Source organism: Impatiens glandulifera, chromosome 8 (assembly GCF_907164915.1).
Source record: "Impatiens glandulifera chromosome 8, dImpGla2.1, whole genome shotgun sequence".
Taxonomy (NCBI): domain Eukaryota; kingdom Viridiplantae; phylum Streptophyta; class Magnoliopsida; order Ericales; family Balsaminaceae; genus Impatiens; species Impatiens glandulifera.
Window position 1 is genome coordinate 3,872,415 of NC_061869.1, and position 20,018 is coordinate 3,892,432.

General features: G+C 28.4%; 4 protein-coding genes across 5 annotated transcripts; 3 read left to right on the forward strand and 1 right to left on the reverse strand.

Moving 5' to 3' along the window:
• Positions 1-9,211: 9,211 nt before the first annotated feature.
• LOC124912709 (NAC domain-containing protein 90-like) lies at positions 9,212-11,049 on the forward strand. Its single transcript, XM_047453360.1, has 3 exons — positions 9,212-9,368; positions 9,450-9,748; positions 10,687-11,049. Exons 1-3 carry the CDS (start codon positions 9,215-9,217, stop codon positions 11,047-11,049), a joined length of 816 nt encoding a protein of 271 aa, XP_047309316.1. The 5' UTR covers positions 9,212-9,214.
• A 1,226-nt stretch (positions 11,050-12,275) lies between these two features.
• LOC124912121 (vacuolar protein sorting-associated protein 55 homolog) lies at positions 12,276-14,441 on the reverse strand. Of its 2 annotated transcripts, none has more exons than XM_047452682.1 (5): positions 14,262-14,441; positions 13,219-13,270; positions 12,939-12,978; positions 12,768-12,852; positions 12,276-12,671 (listed from the first exon to the last, which is right to left on the reverse strand). In XM_047452682.1, exons 2-5 carry the CDS (start codon positions 13,249-13,251, stop codon positions 12,488-12,490), a joined length of 342 nt encoding a protein of 113 aa, XP_047308638.1. In that variant the 5' UTR covers positions 13,252-13,270; positions 14,262-14,441; the 3' UTR covers positions 12,276-12,487. The 2 variants fall into 2 exon arrangements, with proteins under 2 accessions (XP_047308638.1, XP_047308639.1); XM_047452683.1 differs by lacking the exon at positions 14,262-14,441 and adding an exon at positions 13,369-14,177.
• A 1,836-nt stretch (positions 14,442-16,277) lies between these two features.
• Positions 16,278-16,955, forward strand: LOC124912710. The gene has a single exon (XM_047453361.1). It carries the CDS (start codon positions 16,278-16,280, stop codon positions 16,953-16,955), a length of 678 nt encoding a protein of 225 aa, XP_047309317.1.
• A 1,797-nt stretch (positions 16,956-18,752) lies between these two features.
• LOC124912654 (casparian strip membrane protein 3-like) lies at positions 18,753-19,524 on the forward strand. The gene is made up of 3 exons (XM_047453301.1): positions 18,753-19,018; positions 19,093-19,216; positions 19,312-19,524. Exons 1-3 carry the CDS (start codon positions 18,753-18,755, stop codon positions 19,522-19,524), a joined length of 603 nt encoding a protein of 200 aa, XP_047309257.1.
• Positions 19,525-20,018: the final 494 nt, after the last annotated feature.

Sequence of the window (20,018 nt, forward strand, 5' to 3'; positions counted from 1 at the left end):
ATTCTTGTCCTGGCTTATCGGTTCTTTTAATCATTGATGTTATAATTATTTCTTTAAAATTGAATTTATAAACTATTCCAAATAATTAATAATTGAGGGAATAAAATAACTGCAAGAATGAATAATTATTTCTTGATAACTAAATTTTTCTTTCTTGATAACTAAAATTTTAAATAAGTTGTATTTTAAGCAAATTCGTGTTGATCTCTTTTAAAAACGAAGAAATGAATTACTATTTAGGAAAAAATTGGAATCTTCAAATTACAATCTCATGATATTGGGTTTAATATTTGAGAAATTTTCAATTGTAAAATATCGAGACAACAAAGATGAGATTCATCGTCTGTAAGCATTCTGACATTCTATTTATAATCAGGTCATTTAAAACTCGACAACACACGCAGAAAATAAATTATAAGAAGGGCCATTCGGATCGGAATTGATAACTCTTTTAACAAAATTCTCGTTAAATTTGACTTAATGACAATAAATGATATTCACTTTTTTATCACGCTAACTCTGAATTCATTCTTGAAATTATTTTTTCTGACATTTTTAATTTGATGGTCCGTCCTTGATCATTATTGGTTAATTGTTTAGTTGATTTATAAAATAATTATCTTTATCAAAAATAAAATATATTTTGTTAATAAAAATACTTATACTAACACCAAATTTGCTAAAAATCAAAAACATAAATTTTCACTAGATAATATATTCAAAAACATAATTTTCACTAATATATAGTTCATTTGGATTAATCTCAAATATTAGGATCATAATCTACCTGCTAGTGTAGCTTCCTAAATTACAAAATAAAATTTCAAAAATTTTAGTTTTATTGAAATATTCTTTGTTTCATCACCGAACTAAAATAATTATTTATATAACATTTATATTTTAACTTTGATCAAAATAATATATTTCAATAATTTATACTCAATATTTTAATTTAAAGAAAATATTTTTCTCGTAAATTCAAAAGATCCATGAACAACTGCATGCACTAATGTAAAAAAGTATTATGATTATTGTTTGAGAGTATCCCAAATAAATAACCAATTTTGGCATACCGTAGGTAATGATGATAATTTGAAACCGTCCCGCGGTAATCGAATCGAATTATCTCGATTATGCTCCAAATATTAAAAACACAATTAAATATATTAAAATTATCAATATATTTATCTTTTTATTATATTTTATATGAGTTTTAAGTTTATTTTTTATAATAATATATTATAATATATATTATATTAAAAATTCGGTTTATATGAAAAAATTATTTATTTGTAAGAATATAGTAAATGGTACTCGCGGGGAATCTCCGAAACCAAATGAGACAAGAATGGTAGTAAAAAGATATTCAAAATAGAAACAGGGCGGGCGGAAATGGTAAATGCATTATCTGTCTCGAATGCCTCATTCCCATCCTTAATTGTAGATTCGTAGGTGATTTAGTTCGGTTAATTTATACACTGTAATGTAAAAATTTACTAATGACAATTTCAATTTTTTCAGTCAGTCTGTTGAATTAGTTTCATACCTTTGAAAAAAATATTAGTAAATAATACAATTATAGATGAAATTTATTTTGAAAATTAAATATCACATATTTTATTTTAAAAAGAACAAATACCAATTATTTACATGTTCTAATAGTTAAAAACCTAATTGACTATTACATGATGATAAAATTATTATTTGAGATTCGAACTTAGGTTATTTTTATAAAACAAGTCTCGAACTTTGAATTGTGCTATATGGGGTTTGAATTATTAAAATGTTATTTATTTGAAACTTTTCTTAATGGACAAAACGTCATATTATTTTAATGTATCATTTTAATTTCTCTAATTAATTTGTCACGTTTTTAAATAAAATGATATTTAAAGATGTTTTTGTACATATATATATATATATATATATTTTTAAATTGAATATTATTTTCGAGATTTACGCCTTCTAATTTATCGACGTTGATTTGAGTAACTAGATGGGTAATCTAAAGAAAGATTTGAGAAAAATTGAATAGAGATAGATTTTATATTTATTTTTCAAATAACTTCGTAACTACATAATTTTGTCTGCGGTTAAAAAATTTGGACATATTTATGTTTAAATGGAACTTTTTTTTCGTGATATACGCTGAAAACGGTTTGAATACCTTCAAAAACTGTAATGTATAGAAATAATTGAAAATTTTGAGAAAATAAAAAGTTATTATTTTATTTGTAAAATATGATAAATTAATTAATAAAAACCGTTTATTCATTTGCGAATAAAATCTTAAATTGTTAAAGGTGTGATAGTTGAATCCTTGTAAATTCGAGTCTCTTTTGAGGAAGCTCATCTTCCCGTTACGGGGAAGAACGCTAAACAAAATTACTATCAGCACAGACAAATTATCCAAGATCGAACTCTTAATTATAAATTCTAAATAAATTAGATATATTTTTTAAATTTTAATCATTATCGTTGTCATACAATTTGAACAATTCAATTACTACTAAACTGATTTATCAAAATTATTAAATCATTAAGTTTGATTTAACAGTTTTCCTTATTATTAAATTTGATTTAAACTTGAAGTATTTTTGGGACACGTGGTGTTAAGAATACAAATTTCATTTTTATTTTTATTTTTAGTTTTGCATGTGCGCGTAATAGAAACTCCACCAAGACTTCTTCAATATAAGGAAACGTATTCAAGTGATCCACGAATTATTTGAAAACGAGTCATTTTTGTCTATTTCTTTATCCACTTTTTAAAACAATTTTTTTAATTTTTAAAATAAATAACTAATTATAATTCAAACTGAAATAGAGTAAGTAAGATTGTATTAACTTCATTAAAAAAACAAATTCTGATAGAAAAAAAAATCACACCTAATAAACCTAATAAAATAAATGTAGATAAGATTATAAATATCCATTAATTTATAACCATATTTTTGTGATTCTCATAAAGGAGTAATGGACAACATATATATATATATATATATATTATAGCTAGATCTATTAGTGATTCATATTTTTTGTATTTTCTACATTATGATCAGCCAAAAAAAAAGAGTCCATTTATATAGAAGAAAATGAGATCTAAAATACTAAATTTATTTGATAATTATTAATTTTTTTTTTAAAGGAGCGGATAGTGGTTGAAGATGATGAAAGTGATTTTTTTTTAGCTTTGAGTTAAATAATTCATAATCTCATTTTACATTCTTTTATTAATCAAATAAATTAAATAATCAACTAAAATATTAAAATATAATTTATTTAATTTTTAAATAAATTTTATTATATATTTATATAATTTAATTATTTTTTTACTCAAATAATTCTAAATAAATCATTTTTTTACTCTATAAAATTATTGTGAAAATATTGAAATATAACTTTTTTTTTATTTTTTTAATATACTTTATTATATATTTATATAATTAATTTTTTCATTTAAATAATTCTAAATAAATAACTTTTACCGTATTAAGTTATTGTGAAAATATTTTTTTTTAAATTTTTTTTAAAGAAAAGGTCCATGTATATTAAAAATGATGAAAATCGTTTGAACACAACGATAAAACATGATATTAAGATAAAATAAATAGTAAAAAAAAAACGTTACTCAATAGGTTATCGAACTCATAATTTCTCGAGAAAAACGATTAATTTCCCGACGAATTCTATCGGCTTTCCGAAATGAATCTCAGAAAACATCGTAATAATAACATTATGAATGATACGCATTAGACGACTACTATTAGTAAAAATTTGACGAATTATTTTCAACCAGATAGTTCATCAAAAAATAATTGGAATGATAACCTAATTATGTAGGTCTGACATATTAACCGCATCAATCCAAATTTCCCAACTACCCAATGACTCGGACATCACTCAATGAATCTAAGTGATACTCCACAAAAGATTTTAGATACTAGTCACATTTCGACAATACAAAATTAAGTGAGTTGCCGATTCAACTTTCTCGTGACACATACGACTAACCATAATACAACTTTTTTTCATTCACATATCATCCGTAAGAATTCCACCGTAAATAACGCTACATGAAATTATATGACTTGACTCCTAAAGTTTCTCCCAACAAAAAAATATATGAACTCATCTTAACGTAACATTGTCACACATGAAAATTATTCATGTCTTGTCAACACATAACATTTTATTCAGACGAAAACACTTGTAAAGCCATGACTGTCTGAATTTTATTTGAATGTATAATTTACTTTCGCTTTAATTTGTATAGACATTATTTTCTTACACTTTTTTTTTTATCTATTTAATTATTTCAATTTTCCAACATGTAATCATTTGGACCAAACTTTGCATCTGACATTATTTTCACTCGTTATTAAATTTCCACTTTTGAATGGAAAGAATCACGACCAACAAACCTCATAACTCATAACAAAGTTATTTGAATAATCAAGATTTTGAACCTGCCTTAGCTAAAGGGCATAAAAATTTGTCATGATGTTTTTGATATTTAAAATAATTGTTTAAAGAAATTAGGAAGTAAATGTGAAAATGTATAAGTTGAAATAATTAAGAAATTAATGCATAAACGAGGCAAATGACTACATGAGTAGTATATTGACCTAAAGAGGAGACTATGGTACCATTGGCTATAGATTTAAAAAATATATATATTAAATTTCTGTCCATATTTCCAATAACAAAACACTATTATCTACCTTGACTTTTTTTGACTTGATTGGTCCTAACCAAATGTCACGAAATTGACATAACTCATCATTTTAATTATCCTATTATAGTCCTTGAAATTTAATTGAATAATATTGCAAGAATGTTGAAAACACGGGAAAAACACGGAATAAATCGATATACATTTGTTTTTACTCAAGAGACGCATACAAGACTAACCATATTCATTTTACGAGTTAGACATCAATTTTATAACAAGAGATTTTCAAAACAAGTGAATTTGATCTATCCAAATATCTAGATCACAAGCAAAAAAATTTGATCTAATTTTTATGATCCAAACAAGGATATGCATGCAGAAATAATAGGACACATAGATGAAGCTTCCTAGTAGCTTTTGGCTGAGATTGAAATAAAAAAAACTGCAGGTTCATTTAAAGTCTTTTAGAAGGTATCAAAAACCCATTTTTATACTTCTTATTTTTTTTTTATAAAAAATTAGTTCATTAAATTTAAATTTAAATTATATATTAATAAATTGATTAGTAAAAATTACAATATAACATCTACAAAATCAAAATCAATAACAGATGATTTAGATATTAAATTGCATGAACAATTTACAAAATTAAAATTCTCACTAGACATGATAAAACGATTATGTGATTTATTGAGGATTCCTCTAAAGACGAAATCATTTGAGTTCTTGAACGATGACAGTTATAATAGAGCAAGCCGAACGAACCAATGAAATAGTGTCAGAAGAATTTCTAACATGGATTATAAGAGGCAGTTTATATTATCTTTAGTCGATGATTGGTAAACAATGCCGGAAAATGTCATGCCAAATGAAAATGGTTCATCTACATATATGACCGAAATAGTGAGAAATTCATACAAATTATGAGAAAATACCCGTAAAAGATTCTCCATATGAAAGATCAAATCGAGTAACTTTTTATTAAAAAAATAAAAAATAACTTCATATCTAATTATTTTGTCTTCTTTGCTGCTAAGAAGGGGATGAACACGGACTCGAGAAAGGATCATCAACACAATCGGAGGATATAAACAATAAACAACTCACCGACGTTTGAGAGTATTATTCGGACTACAAAAATCCGATAAAAAAAATTGATTTGGCTAAATAGGATGCCAAATCGAACAAAACGCAACATAAACTCAAAACAAAGTGATGAAAATAAAAATAAGGGACTCTCCGATGCTATAAAATTTGACCTATCAACTTCTTTAGAGTTTATTTTTTTTCTTTTAAGGTTCATTGTTAAATAAATTAATGTTTATTATATATATATCAAATTTATTAATGAAATGATTATTTCCTTAAAGAATAAATATTCCAAATGTATAACAAATAATGTTAATTTGTAATATTTAATTGATTAATCCTACAATAAAATATCAGTGTTTCAGAAAAGTTTACCAAAGGAAAATGAAGAAAAATATGTTACAACTTTTCTCCAGCATTTTCAAACGATTTGTCGCACAAAATTAATAATTTTGCCACAACATTAGTGAAAAACTGTCGTTGAAAAAAGTCGTCGTAATTTTTGTTGGAATTTAAGAAAATAGTAAGATTTTCAATATTATGATTTCTAATTTTGACTTATAAGGTTTTTAATGACTAGAACTCGTACTTTTCACTTGAGCTATTATAGATATATTAGATCTAGATGGTAAGTTTTGGAGTATCATATTTGTGGGAAAAATTGAAAAAGTGTATTTACTTTTTAATTATTTCTTAAAATATTGAAAAATGGTCAAAAACATGGCTAAATTCTGAGTACTGATTAGTGTTTGTACCTTTCGGTTTTAACTAGTTACTTTCTTATTAAGAAATATTTCTCAATTTTAGTTAAAGAGTCACACACGTAAAGTTGACTTTGTATTGAAAGCAATTTCCTATGCCAAATCCCTAACACAAAAATGAATTTAAAGGATCGGTTTCATCTGTTTTTTTTTAAACAAACTACTAAAATAGCACTAAAATAGCGATATGTTTGATAATTTTTCACTTTTATTTTAATTATCACTAAAAACACTATAAGTTGAAGGCATTATTGATTGACACAATGTTGTATGGTCTTTCAAAATCGCATTAAAACATCGTTTTTATCTTTTGATCACTTGTATACCTTGTATACCGTAAGAGACTCGTAACAAAAAAACAAAATCAACAAGTTCATAGCTATACCGGATGCACATTGTGTCATATGCTCCTATACACAATATAGATAGCAACAATTAGTACATCCCTTGGAAATTGTATATTCACAATCAATATATGGAGAAACTTAGCAACAATTATGGACTTATTAACTTTTGGAATATATGGAGAAAATTAACAACATAATATTAAGGACAAATGATTCAAAAATGAATAGTTAGAAAATCAAAAGCAACTTTTTGTAATTAAGTCAGGAATCTATAATATATCAAATTTAGTCCCCAAAAAAAAAGCATAATAATTTTTTCATTGACCAAACAAATTAGACAAGATTTTTAAACTAATGTGCACAATATCACTGACACATAAAAAAGAGTATTGATCACTCAATAAAACTATAAAACATGCATATCAAAATATATTGATTATGTTTAAGTCACAAAAACTATGTAATGTATAACGCGTGATATATATAGTTATATTCACCTAGTTCTAATTTTAACGTTCTGATTTAACTAATTAGGTTTAATTATTTTGAATATGTTGAGGCTGGTCAATGAAAACATTTGAGACATTTTTAATTAAAATAAATAAATATATAATTCACTTTTTTAAAATAAAAAATTTGATAGATTTTTTCTAAAATAAAATTTAATCAATAATCATGCTAATTTATTTAATTTTAATTCAAATCATCTACATCCAACAAGATCTCAATTGCATTATTACCAAAGTGTTAAAATAAAGTTGGATGAATTTAATTAGTTGTAAACATAGTTACTCATATTCTAATAGCTATATATTTAGCTAATAATATATATAAGTATGAGAAACTTATATTATTCTGATATTTCAAATTGAAGTAAATCCTCATGAATTAATTTATTTGAAATATTAGCCCTAAATAATTCATAACCGGATCCATTTTTGTAAAAAATTATATGAATTCAAAGAGATTATTTGAGTTAAATGATTAAAATATTACTTTATATTAATTTTGCTAAAATATAGTATTTTTATTATTTGTTTGTTTGGAAGATCACACAAAATATGATAAAATTCTATAAATAAAAATCTTGTAATTTATCTTACTATGTAATTTGTAAGTATCTCTTTCAATTGATCACCTATTCTAAGCTCTTTTTTTCTTTAATTTTGTCAAAGGTCTGCATTTAATGTTTAATAGATTTAAAATTAATTATGATTGTTAATATACATACCAGAAAATTAATACAAAGGAATAACAAACCAAGTTGAATTTGTATTTAAAAATTCAAAATATTAATTTATAAAATGATAAAGTAAGGATATATACTAAGAGATTATTTAAAAATAACCCAAAATAAAAAACAATACCTAATTTGAAAACTCTCTAGAGTGTATTTAGATTTAAACAAAAATAAATTCTAAATTTATTTGAAACATTTTTTTTATCTAATTAAAATATTAATTTAAATAAAATAATATTTTAATTATATATTAATAAATTTAATATAAATTTTATATTTAAACCTAATTATTTTCATTCTAATAGAAATTAATTATTTTTTAATTAAAATATTAATGAATAAATAATATAAATTAACATTTACAAAATCACCATAAATTAATAACTTACATTATCATTTAATTTTTTTAAACCGAAAAATTGAACCGGTCATATTCTATCTTTTAAGGGCTTGTTCTGTTTGGGGTTTTTAAAAAACCTAGAGAGGGAAAAAATAATGATTTGTGATGATTTTGAGGAAATAATGACTATTTTTAGTAAAAAAGACCTAAAGGGTATTGATATATATGAATAAAATAAAAAATAATAATTTAAAATTAAGGGTATTTTAGTATTTTGGTTAATGAAACGAGAGTGATGTGATTGTTGAGAAATGATTGATTGAAAACTTGATTTTGAATGAGTTTTTAAAAAAACCCAAAAAGAACAAGATTACTTTTATCTTAGTGAATTTTGTATAACCAAAGTACAAAAATTTAATTCTCAATCAAAAAATCAAACTTATACAATTTGTAATTCATCATTCTAAATACGAACTCATTAATTTTATGTCGGTCTTAAATTAATTATATACATGTTTGTTCAAAACATTTTCATGGAAATTTCTTGGAGTCTACTTCTATATATGATGTGGACATCTCTCTTCTTAATTTCTCATTTCACACTTAAATAAATAAATAAAATGAACATATATTATAAGAAGGGGTTGACCCCATAATGGACTAACAGTTGGACTAATTCTTCTAAATAAATAAATATATAAAAGAGATGAAGATTTTATTATAAATATAAAAGAAAGATTAATTACTTGAGAGACAAGTATTATGGAGAATATGGCACCAGGGTTTAGGTTTTACCCAACTGAGGAGGAATTGATTTCTTTCTATCTGAATAGAAAGCTTGATGGAAGAGATGAAGGCCTTGAGAGAGTTATTCCTCAACTCTATATTTATGATTTCAATCCATGGGATCTCCCAAGTTAGTTTATTTACTACTCGACTCGTTTTTTCTCGACAACTCTCTTGTCAATATTTTCACGGTTACTTTCATTTTTTATAGAATGCGCGGGAGAAGTTTGTGAAGGCGACCGTGAGCAATGGTTTTTTTTCGTTCCTAGGCAAGAGAAAGAGCTTCGTGGGGGGAGGCCAAACCGGTTGACTACTAGCGGTTATTGGAAGGCAACCGGATCTCCATGTAATGTGTATTCTTCGGATAATCGGATAATAGGGGAGAAGAGAACTATGGTGTTTTATAAAGGAAGAGCTCCAACTGGGAACAAGACTGATTGGAAAATGAATGAGTATAGATCATTCACACTTGATCAATCCTCATCAACCGCTGCACCAACCACACCACAGGTACTCATAGATTGTCCTCGTGTGAATACTTGAATTCATGAATTCTTGCGTTCAATCATTGAACTATTGAAACGCACTAGGGTAGGTTAAATGATGAGTGATTTTTAAGATATCAGAAGTTGTTCGAGTGACTACGTAGTTCTTAAGATATAAAAGATCGTCGATTCAATTCCCAATTTGTAGATTTTAAGTTAAAGTTGAGGTTATGGACGAATTCAAAAATTAGAATAGAGATGTGCTCGAAGAAATGTAGAGAAAAAATAACATGTAATTAGAGAGAATCAAACCCACAATGAGATATGAAAAACATATTAATCAATAGATAACTAATATAACTATTATTATTTTTAAGATGTTAAAATATATAAAGAGTGGAGCTGACGGCCTTTAGATCAAAAATAATAAGGCAAAAAATATCGTTAGGGACATGTCAAATTAAAAATTTGAAGCGCACCTAACGTATAACTAGGAGTGTTTCTTGTATAAAACGACTTACACTCTTTTATAATAATATGTAAGATTCAAATAATTCATTGATAGCAGCGAAAGTTTTAAATATTGATTATTTTGAATTTCTTACTAATGATAATTTATTTTTTCCTTTTTCAAATAAACAAATAAATTAAGGAGAAGAATAATCATTAATATTGTATTGTTTAGTATGGAATATGGTGAGATTTCATATAATGAGCTAGTTAGGGCATGTCTTAAAGATAATGGTTGGATTCTGTACATTTTATCATTTAGTAAAAAAAGAAAAAACTATAATAGGATCAATATCTAAGTTAATCGATCCTCTAGATCAATATCTAAGTTAATCGATCCTCTAAAACACGACACACCACGATTAAAACTATATATATCTATGACCTTATAATTGATTGAGTTATTTATATATATTTCCCATCATGTTCTAATTTTTTTTCGGTTTCATATAGTTAAGACAAGAGTTTAGCTTATGCCGAGTGTATTTGAAGTCAAAATGTTTGCGCGCTTTCGATAGAAGGCCATCGGCAGAGTGGACACAACCATTATCATCATCATTACCGTTGATTGCAAATGATCAAGATCAAGCAAGCACTTCAAGGGTTATAGTTTCAACTGGAAATCAATCTTTATCGTCGAGCCATGATCATCCGAACACGATTCTACCATCCTCGTCAATGCAGCATGTCCATCCTACGGTAGGAATTGCGAACTCACCGGCCAATAGTTCGTCATCAGGTGACCATGCAAATACAATCTATGATATGGACATTGAAGATTGGGACTGGGATGAACTCAAACATGTTTTAGACTAAGTTTTTCTATCATTTTAATTTAAATTGGATGTTAATCTTAGTTTATTGTTTATTTGAGAACTTAAAATAAAATATTACTTATATATAAATTCTATAGAATTAAAATATGTTTTTTTTTTTAAGTTTTAATTTGAATGAAGGAATTTCAGTTTAATTCTATCTATTGTATGATTGGGATATTATACAATTCTAACTCAACTTATTTGCATGTCTCTTGTAAGTTTATTAAGGCGATAATATCTATTATTAAATTATTTGCTTGAATGATAATTTTTATATTTAAGTATTAAAAGAATGTTAAATGATCAAATTGAGACTTTGAAGTATTGAGATTTAAATCCCACTATTTAGGGTTCTTATTGAAGGAAGTTGTGTATTTTACAGTTTATAACTTAGTTAATTTATTTTTATATTATATAATTGATATTTATAAATAAATAAATAAAATATCTATTTCACTAATTTAACTATTGAATAAATAAAAATATCTATTTCACTAATTTAACTACTGAATTTTACTGAAAGAATGATTTGACTATTTATTTTTTAAAATTCAATAGCCAAAATCTTTATTCGCTAAAATTCAATAGTTAAATTAGTGAAATAAATATTTTATAGTAGGTGTAATCATTTATAGTGAAATATTCAAACAAAAAAATATTTTAGCATAATCTTATTTATGGAAAACCCTCATGGTGAAAAAGCATGCATGCCTATATATATATATCTACAAAATTGACTAATTTTTTAAAAATGTTTTACAATTAATAATTTTTTATAAGCACAAGATTCAATCATCCTGAAAATATTCTAGGTAAAATTTTTACATTTAAACTATTGTTGTCGGTTTAGATAGTAGATTATGATGGTAAGATATCGTTAGTCATTTTCAAAAATAAACTCGGATTAAGATAAATAGACCATAACAATAGATCAACAAATGCTCATTGTCGCATTAAAAAAATATATTACAATTCTCATTTTAAACTAAACTTCAATTCATTTTATTAAAAAAATCATTATATTCGTCATTTCGAAATAATTTCACCCTTAAGAATTTAATCAATTTATGTTTATAATTGTCATTTAAATACCTATAAATAACCTAAAATTTTAGTAGTTCCATTAAAAATGTTGACCGAATCTATTTTCGGGATGACTAGCATAGCATAACCTCGCTTGATTATCGAGGTCAAATATTTTATGCTTTCAAATAGATGGAAATATGAACATAAACACCAAACTGCTAAACATTATAGTTCTTTGTTAATGGAAATATATGATAGCAGTTAAAATCCCTAAAAATATAGTACATCCAAATAGAATGACATAAAATTGCCCTATTTAGATAGTATTTATTTACACATAATACTATTTATAGTTATGTTAAAAGCAAACACACCAATAACAATATCCCTTAAAGCTTTTGCACATGATATTACCACTCATCTTCAAGGCTAACTCTGTTGAAGCACAAAACTGTAAGACCAAATATCAAGAACGAGACGAACTCGATCAACATGGCACCTGTCTCGATCATATCAGCATGCCTAAGGATGATAGGTATCGCTATGCTACCAACTGATGAAGCTCCTGTTAAGAACTTCGCACCATCTACCCACCTGTCATCGATCAAATAACCATATTGTCCAATAAAACCTTAGAAACCACATACACAGGGAGAAATCCAAAGGGCATAATAAGAATTAATGTCTCACCCTCCACCATCCCGACTAATAAGAAATTGAGTGGAACCACCTCCAAAAAACAAACAAGGCATTGGGACTAAAACATACATAAGAGCTGCAAAAATCATCAACCTTAATTAAATTATATAACTTTATATTTACAAACTTCGTATTCTAACCAATGATGATTTGTGTGCATACCCGACAGCATAGGCCACCAATTGCTATACAAAACGCATGCCTGCAACAATCACATCTGATCTAAAAGCCATTTTTCAATAACTTAAAACATTTGTCATTAAGAGCTTGTTTGATCATGGGTTATTTCCAAATAATCCCTCATCATCACATATCCATTTAACAATATTTTAAGTTCAGAAGGATATTTTGGCGATTTAACCCAAATAATCAACTTTTTCATCAAACAGGGTTTTGAATTCATAACCAAGATCAAACAAGCTTTAAGAATAGGCAAACATACCAGTATCTGAAGCAAAATACTTGCTGAGAACATAAAAGCCAACCCCCCAAGTCTGCAAATATCATTTGCAATGTTAGATATCAGAGCTTCAAGCTATGGATATCAATATATAACAAATAGAAAGGAAATGAAGTTATCAATTGAACTTACACTGCATATATACAAATGAAACGCCATTGATATTTCCGAGGCAGCAAACAACAAGAAACGATTAGTAGATGAGTTGAGAAACGATTAGTAAAGTGGTTTAAATAAAGTATAATGAAGATCTTCCATGTTAAATCAGTTTATCACATAATCTAGCCGTAAGTATAATGCATTTATCATGCCAGAAGAAGGAATTTTGGGAATAAAAAACATAAGCAAGAATAGTTGCATATATGATAGTTGCAGATATCATTCAAGAAGAAGATACACATCATATTGAGAAAAATAAATGAAAATCATGACAATAAGCTTCAAATGGAAGATGGGATATATTATCTTTACAGTTGAAGACGTTTTTGCAAGACCCTCCACTTCAATTTAGGTCGTTTTTAGTGGGAATCGAACCCTAACTCTTTCCACTTAAACTAAACTCTAGTGGGTTAACAAGAATTGTTTTCTATTTAACTCTTCAGCTAGAAGAAGCTCCTTGATTACAAACCCTAACACATAAAAGGACAATCATTTGAAAAGAAAAGACAAATAATCAATTCAATTAATGTATGCAAAAAAGACAAATAGTAACATGTAAATTGTAATTATCCAAAAAACCCTAGAACAACAAATAATACACTCTGCTTTCAAAATCCATTGCACAGTCTCCCGCTAACAATCAAAGTTCTCCTTTTGAGCCTAACCTAATCTATGAATATAGTCATATCGCCTCTCATATTCTTGTTAAAGAACATTCAAGTTAAGTTTATCACTGACATATTTAGGAAATTCGTAAAAAACACAAACTTTAACCTTAATCGGATCCAATCGAAGAAATTAGCATATTATATTCAACATATCGACCTAAAAATGTATGAATCTGAAGAGAAAGACAGTAATCGTACCTTCGAACGTCATCACCATGTCTGCAACAATTATATCCCGCTTAGATAATTGTACAAGTATAATATCTGATTATCTATATGCAATAATCGAAGTCGATTCTGGAGGAATTCGACTATAGAAGAATCAAGAGTCAGATTGAAGAACTTTCGAAGTCGATCAGATAGTTTTCAGTTTTCTGAAGCTATTTTTCTGTTCTTTTCAATATTAAAGTAAAAATAAAATAATCATCATAAACAATAAAAATAAATTAATAAAGTTATTTATTCTCTGGCCTGTTTGGATTTGGGTTATATAAATAAATTATTTAAATAATCTTGGGGAAATTTGATGGAATAACCCTCGTAAGGGGAATTTCCACTTTTAACAGGTGATTAATAAGTTTATCATTTTTGACCTTTTGCCAAGGCAAAAGGTCAGTTTTACCCTTTATTAAAAAAAAAATTAAAAAAAATTGATTTTCATTCTCACCCGTCTTCCTTTCCCCAGTTCTCCTTTCACTCCCTCTCTCTCGTTTCCAACTTCCCGAAGACGACTGATCAACCCCGAAGACGACGACGACGCCGAAAAGCCCCCGAAACATCGACGACGTCCTCTCCCTCGAACCCTCCCTCGAACCCCGACGAGCTCCGACGACAAATAAGAGCCCCCGACGAGAATCTCAACTCCAGAACGACGAAGGTGAGTTTATCTTCCCCGTTTCTATCCGTTTCTATCCTAGTTCTCCGTTTTATATCCATGCATGCTATAATGGAGGAATGGTTTAGGGTATTGTTTAGGTTTAGGTATGTGTTTAGGTTTAGGTAGTGTTTATTGTTTAGGTTTAGTTTTGGGTTTAAAATGCTTCTGTCGAAGGCTGTTGCAGGGTTTTGGGTTTATTGTCGATGGCGACGATGCATTTTCGCAGGCGACAGTGCATCTGTCGCAGACGACAGTGCATCTGTCGCAGGCAGAATATACTATTCGCCTGCGACAGATGCATTTGTCGTCTGCGACAGATGCACTGTCGCCTGCGAAAAATGTCATATTTCCTTTAAATTAGTGGTATTTACTTTCATTATTCTGACTTATTGATTTTTTGCAGATGGCACCAACCAAATGCAAAAACAAAACTGTAATTGAGAACTTTCCTGGACGTGTTTCATGGAAATCTACTTGCACCTGCTTGTTAAAGACCAATGACAAGTTTAATCACTTTGGTCTTATGGAAAGGTCTATGAAGAGTCAATTTCAGTATCTATTGAAAGCCCCGACTGTCATTTTCTCAGGAACAATAATCCACCAGATGTTGATCAGGAAAAGCAGCTCCAATTCGAAGGGAATAAGTTTCTTAGTCAATGGTCAGCAGCTTTACTGGGGCATGAAGGAATATGCCTTGGTAACAGGCCTAAATTTTGGAAGATTTCCTGTCATTGAAAACTGGAACGCTGAAGAATGTCCACCCCTAGTCCATAAATACTTTGGTGGCAAAACAGTTGTTAAAGTGACAGAAGTTCAAAGTGTTTTCCTCAATTGCTCTGAGAAGGAAGATGCATGGAAGCTTGGGCTCATCAACCTTATCTACCAGTGTCTCTTTGGATTTGATAATAGGAAGAGGGTATGTTTGAAGATCTTCAGCATGGTGGAGGATATGGAATTGTTCCTTCAATTTCCATGGGGAAAGGTGTCATTCAATTCAACTTTGAAGGGTATTGACAAGGACATGAAACATCTTCGGCAGCTATATGTGGAGAAGAAGGAAACTTGCAAGGGGAACTGTGATGTTGCTTATACTATTAGTGGCTTCGCCATAGCCTTTCAAGTTTGGACATATTTGGTTATGTCTACATTTGTCCCCAAATTTGCGGATATGATCGAGGAAAAACATACATGCCCAAGGATATTACTTTTTACAGCCTCCAGAAGAAGCCGAGCAGAATGAAGCGACAGATGCATCGTCGTCTGCGACAGATGCACTGTCGCCTGCGACAGATGCATTTCCTGCTATTTCTCTTCATGTTTTGTGCTTAATTCATTCGATGCTCTGTGCTTACTTCATTTTCTCGAATCTGTCGCAGGAGATAGATGCAGCATGTTACATTCTTAAAAAAAGAGTTGCCAATTTTCCCAAGACTTATCAACCGATGGATTTCTCAATATGTGACTGTAATGTCTCTACGAGGTTGTCGTTACGTTATTCAAAGTTCTCCAAAAATCCACAAACATACACATTCGACGATGACTTGATGGAATATTTCAGGGGTGATGAAGAAAAATTGATGACTTCTTGGATAATTGTAGATAAGATATATTTCCCTATGAATCTTAATATGAAGCATTGGGTCCTTTGTGAGGTGCAACTACAAGATTGGTGCATCAATGTTTATGACTGCGAACAAGGATTTATCAAAAAGAATCACTATGACAAGTTCATGAAACCACTATGTGAAATGATTCCATATCTCTTTCTATTTGGAACGACCGAGTTTGACAGGATCAAGTATTCTAAGTTCAGTTTGGAAGGAATGTCATATGTTGTAATACCACACCCAAGAGTCCCCAAGTGCACGAAGAGTGGAGACTGTGGTCTTTTTACAATCATGTATTTGGAGTACCTTACTGCAAAATTGGATATATCAGCTGTGACATCAGAGAACATTGTTTTTTGGAGACAAAAATGGGCAGTTAGGTTGTTCCACCATATAATAGACCCATAGAAAATGGACATAATTTAGCTATGTATATTTTTGAATGTAAACCTTATGTATTTATTTTTGAATGTAATTTAGTTTGCTATTTTGAATTCAAATATAATATAGTATATATATATATAATTAAGCACAAAACATATGCGGAGAAAATGCATCTGTCGCAGGCGACAGTGCATCTGTCGCAGACGACAGTGCATCTGTCGCAGACGGGAATTGCATCTGTCGTATGCGACAGATGAACTGTCGCCTGCGACAGATGCATTTCCCGCCTGCGACAGATGCACTGTCGTCTGCGACAGATGCACTGTCGCCTTCGTCACCTTCGTCGGATGTATATTTCACTGTAAAACAAATCAGCCAAGCTCTAAAACCATTATTCCATGACTCTAAACAACAAAACCCTAAAAGGACGAACGTCTAACCTGAATGTTGAAGACGATCGTCGATGATGAAGGAAGGATCCGTTGATGATGAAGGAAGCTTGATGATGAAGGAAGCTTGATGATGAAGAACCTTGATGAGGGAAGCGTTGATGATGATGAAGGAAGGACGGGAAAGGACGGTTGGTGGAGAGGAGGGAAATGGGTGAAGATAGTGACATTTCAGTAACTGAAATGCGCACTACTGAATTAATTTTTTTTTTTTTTTTTTTTTTTAATAAAGGGTAAAACTGAGGCAAAAGGTCAAAAATGATAAACTTATTAATCACATGTTAAAAGTGGAAATTCCCCCCTTATGAGGGTTATTCCTCAAATTTCCCTAATCTTGCCCAGATTTGGGTTATAAAAAATGAGTTATTTAAGTAAAAAAAATATTAATAATATTGATATATGATATTTGAAAGAAAAAAAATTATATTAAGTTATTTGATAAAATAATAACCCAAGAAACAAGGCAGATAATACAATTAAGGTTTCTTCAAAATCCGGTTATTTGAACATGGACCAATATATAAATAATTTTATTTATTTTAAATTATGAAAAATAAATTATATAGATTTATAAGAGACAAATCAATTTTCATTTTAAGCAGAATTTTTTTTTAAAATGAAGGTTAGGGCGGTGGGTTGTGCTCCATTTTTATATTAAAAAAATAAATAATAATTTTATAGATAAAATAATTTAAAAGTTAAAAATACAAATTGTCAAATTAGGATCCTCTATTAGAATAAATTGTCATTTTAAACAATTTTTTACAAACCTTATTATTTGAATTACAAGTCTTTAGAAGTCTGTTTTAACGATTTCAAACGTGGTTAACTTATTATATACGTAAAATTTATAAATAAATAAAATATCAATCTCAATTATTTAATTACCAAATTTTAACAAATTTAAAGTTTTGACGGCAGAATTCAGAAAATAAATATTAAAAAAGAATAAACGATCAAATTAAGTTAGGTTCATAATATTTAATTCGAAAAAATGAGTTTTAACTGTCTTTTTCAAATACTGATTTAGATTTGATAATATACTAAAATATATTTTAAATATTATATATTAACAAATTTAATTTCATATTTTTATCAAAAACAAAGTTATTTATTAAGCTAAAAAGAGAAGTTGAATAGTTGATTGGATTAGATATACCTATGCCATTTCTAAACTAAATTAGCCATGAGTTCTCATCCAATAGTTGTTCTTCTTACCAAATCCATTTATGTACCAATAAAAATTGAACATAACAACAACTCTCTATATATATATTGCATTGATCTCATTCACTTCCTTGCAACTTAGTTATCAAACTCCAATATATTCATTTCTCATAAATATAACCTAGAACAAACAAACAAAAAAATGATGAAAAGTGGTGAAATTAGCGTTGTCCAAATGGAACAAGGAGAGGCGAAAGGGAAAGCCATGTTGGCCGGGGAAGTTGGACACGATGGTAGAAGTCGAGGCGGTTACAAAAAAGGTGTGGCAATATTTGACTTTGTTCTTAGAATATGTGCATTCGCAGCTGCCTTAGCTGCGACAGCCACCATGGGCACTACCGATCAAACTCTACCTTTCTTTACCCAATTCTTCCAATTTCAAGCCAGCTACGACGATCTCCCCGCTTTCGAGTATGTTATTATATAAGTTTCGATTATTGCGTTCATTTTTTATTAAAAACATATTAATTTATATGTTTTTTTAGATATTTTGTGGTGGCCATGGCTATTGTGTGTGGATATTTGGTTCTTTCCATGCCCTTCTCCATTGTGTGCATTGTTAAGCCACATATTGTGGCTCCAAGGCTACTCTTAATCATCCTTGACACTGTAAAACAATCTCTTAATCTCTTTTCATATATACATTAATAATAAAGTTTTTTTTAATAAGAAGTAGAATTATAATCAAATAACATGATTTTTAGGTGGTTCTTGCATTTGCCACATCAGCTGCCAGTTCAGCAGCCGCCATAGTACAGTTGGCACATGAAGGCAACCCGAGTGCCAACTGGCTTCCAATTTGTCAACAGTTCGACGATTTTTGTCAGAAGGTTAGCGGTGCTGTCGTTGGCTCATTTATTGCGATTTTGATTTTGATATTTCTTATTGTTTTTTCTGCGGTGGCACTAAGAAAATAGTGAGAGACGCAAGTTTATCTTGTTTCATTTATATTTGTGTTTCTTGTAAATTTGACTTTATATTTGTAAATCGCGTCATTCTTGTGTTGTCACAATGTATTTGATTTAATCATAATGTTGTTTTTTTTATAATATGTTATATTATTATTTATCTTGTAATTTATAAAATATATTTATCTTATCATTATTTGAGGCTCAAATTTAGGTCATTTCACCCTATGAGACTCGAACTTTGAATGAACTGCGGCATATAAGACTTGAACTATCAAAATTTTAGTCATTTGAAAATGTTTCTAAACTGACAAAAACGTCTTGATCTTATTTTAACGTATCATTTTCGTTTATCTAATTAATTTTTCACGTTTTAAATCAAATAATATTTAGAGACGTTTTGTACGTATTGTTTTTTAAATTAATTATTATTTTTAAGATTTACGTTTTGTAATTTGTCGAAGTTTGTTGGTTGACTAAAATAATGTGTAATATAAGAAAAA